At 38.3% G+C, this 2,567-nt stretch overlaps 2 protein-coding genes across 3 annotated transcripts; one reads left to right on the top strand and one right to left on the bottom strand.

Annotated features, from left to right (window-relative positions):
* On the top strand, positions 1-588 carry LOC129950997 (probable salivary secreted peptide). The gene is made up of 2 exons (XM_056062977.1): positions 1-278; positions 342-588. The coding sequence occupies exons 1-2, from the start codon at positions 96-98 to the stop codon at positions 510-512; spliced, it is 354 nt and encodes a 117-aa protein (XP_055918952.1). The 5' UTR covers positions 1-95; the 3' UTR covers positions 513-588.
* On the bottom strand, positions 551-2,319 carry LOC129950996 (venom serine carboxypeptidase-like). Of its 2 annotated transcripts, none has more exons than XM_056062976.1 (2): positions 2,141-2,319; positions 551-2,076 (listed from the first exon to the last, which is right to left on the bottom strand). In XM_056062976.1, the coding sequence occupies exon 2, from the start codon at positions 2,061-2,063 to the stop codon at positions 624-626; it is 1,440 nt and encodes a 479-aa protein (XP_055918951.1). In that variant the 5' UTR covers positions 2,064-2,076; positions 2,141-2,319; the 3' UTR covers positions 551-623. The 2 variants fall into 2 exon arrangements, with proteins under 2 accessions (XP_055918951.1, XP_055918950.1); XM_056062975.1 differs by having other exon boundaries at positions 551-2,086; positions 2,141-2,318.
* Positions 2,320-2,567: the final 248 nt, after the last annotated feature.

Consider the following 2,567-nt stretch of genomic DNA (forward strand, 5'->3'; position numbering starts at 1 on the left):
CAGAAGAACCAAACATATTCCAGCAGAACCAACCAGTTTGTTCTTCTTTTTTTTCTATCAATTTCATTTCAAAAATCCTCACAGAAGCCTTAACCATGAAGTACTTTGGAGTATTAGCATTCATTGCAGTCACTGCAACTCTCATGGCCGTTACAGAAGGTAAAAATTCTACTTGGGGTGTTATCGGTCCCAAGGATATCCTGCTCCATCGTGAAATTGTTTCGTTGGATTGGAAGTTGTTCCGTGTTGTGTCTCGTGACGTGGAATTCTATCCAAGGGTAAGTTATTATTTAATTAATTGAAGATTCCTAAACTTACGTAAAAATAATATCCCAACTTAGAATACTACCCGCACAATTACCGCAGTCCGCGCTATAGACTTCTCTAAAGGCAAGAGCGGTGGCTATGGATATTTAACCCGTGGAGGCCCTGGATTCCGTAATGTTACCGTTCATCTTAAATCTCAACGTGGTCAAAGCTTGAATATGGCCGTTGAAATTATTGGTTATTAATCAATGAAAGAAGTGAAAAATTTAAACAAAAACTAAAATTTCATTTTAATATAAAAATTTATTGATGAAAAATGAAGTTTATTATTTCAAATTCTCAAAACATTATTCTTTTTATTTTTTAGAATTTGTTCCTGTAAAGTTACTTATCAAATCGAACATCCATTTGGGCTGATCCATCGGTGCCATATGCCCAGCATTCCGAACCAACATCTCTGTCAAGTTTCCGGCTTGTTTTTTATAGCCAGCAACTTCCCCATCTACCCACCAGATTTCTCGACTTGCGTTTTTATATATCTCAGCAGAATTAAATTTCAATTTTTGCACATAATTCATAGTTAGGGGGTAGGCTACAATAATGTCAAGTTGTCCATTATAAATGCAAACTTTTAATCCGTTGTCCAATAATTCGGCCACCCATGGGGCCACACTATCCATAACATCTTTTTTAAGGTATTTTTCGACTTTATTTTCGCCCTCCAGGTCGTGGAACGTCTTATTGCCAACGTGTATCGCGCGTCTGGTTAATGCCGACTGTAAGAATTCTCCCATAACAGCGTCTCCGTCATCAGGTTTAGTTTTCAAATAATTGAAGTATTGCTCATAGCCGGTGAGGTTGCGAAACAGTGATCCATAAGATGTCTCATCCATGTTGATCAGACTATCGAACACATCAAACGCACAGTCCATGTCGCGCTTATGGATGCAATCGATACCTTTCTTCTCCTCAATTTCGAACTTGCGACGTCCGTTCGAGTCGATTAGGCCCAACTGATAGAGATAGTCTCCATAGTTCATCTGGTTTTGTGGATCGGAGAGACCATTGCCAATGGCCATACCCCTCAAGGGAATAACTTCCTTTTGTGGAGGTTTTTGGGCGCGATAAGTGTAGTATGCTAACGCAGGTACATATTTCCCACCATACGATTCGCCGGTTATATAAAAGCCCTTGGTCTTTGAAAAATCAAACAACAAAAATATTTGTTTCATTGCTTCGTAGAGATTATGACCGACTTCTTTCTCATTCCGAGAGTAGCCTGCCTCATTGTCGGCAAAACTGAAACCAGTTCCCACGGGATTGTCAATATAAATCAAGTTCAAGTTTTTATTCCATCGAAATTCTCGTACCCCCAGTTTATCCCCACTAAATTTGAAAGGACCATTTTCTGTGAACAGACCGAACAACGAAGAAGCTCCTGGCCCTCCCTGCAGCCAGAGGACCACAGGGGCAGTTTCAGGCTCTACTTCAGCAGGAAAGTACCAGAAGAATAAATTTGAGTTATAGTGTTTGTCGACAGTGAGATAGCCAGAGAAGCTTTTCACTCGTTGAAATTGTGCTCCAACAACTTTTGCTTTTGTTTGGGCTTCTGATATTTTTTTAGCTTCTATCAAGGGTGTCAAGAAAAGTGGCTCACCGGGGTCACCATTATCATGATAAGCTTTGAACCTGGGATAAGGATTGATGAACGATTTGCGATATTTCTTCTCGCAGTGAACTGATGGAATTTGTAGAAATGCAAACAACAAAACCAACACCGCTATTGGATAATGCATAATTGGGGAATTCCTGTTTTTGTCTTAAATAAAATGTAAGAATATTTGTTTATATTTAATAAAAACTAAATATTTACTCTTTCCAACTATGACTTTGAATCCACCTTCTAAATTCGAGATTTAACAAAACAAGGAACAACTGTACTTCCCCTCTTTCTTATCAATAAAGTAATTGAATAGCTTCATAGACAGATGAGAACCAGATGTTGATGCCGAGCCGACTGTTGACTGTTGCTTGGATTTCTCTGACCACGACCACTGCACTGACTGACTGACCAGTTGACATGACAACGATAATACAGAAAGCAGAGTTACCAGTAGAATACAAATGCAGAGGTTATTTTATTCTATGGAATTCGGGGTAAAACTTTTTTAAAATAACATTTGAAACTCTAATGCAACGTGTTTTTATCAATAAGATATTATATCGCTAATGTTTGTAATGTAAATTTCAAACAAATTCTTGTTGGAATTTCAAAATTATCAGATGTTCACAATGGACCT

This window comes from Eupeodes corollae, chromosome 3, assembly GCF_945859685.1.
Source record: "Eupeodes corollae chromosome 3, idEupCoro1.1, whole genome shotgun sequence".
Classification (NCBI taxonomy): Eukaryota; Metazoa; Arthropoda; class Insecta; order Diptera; family Syrphidae; genus Eupeodes; species Eupeodes corollae.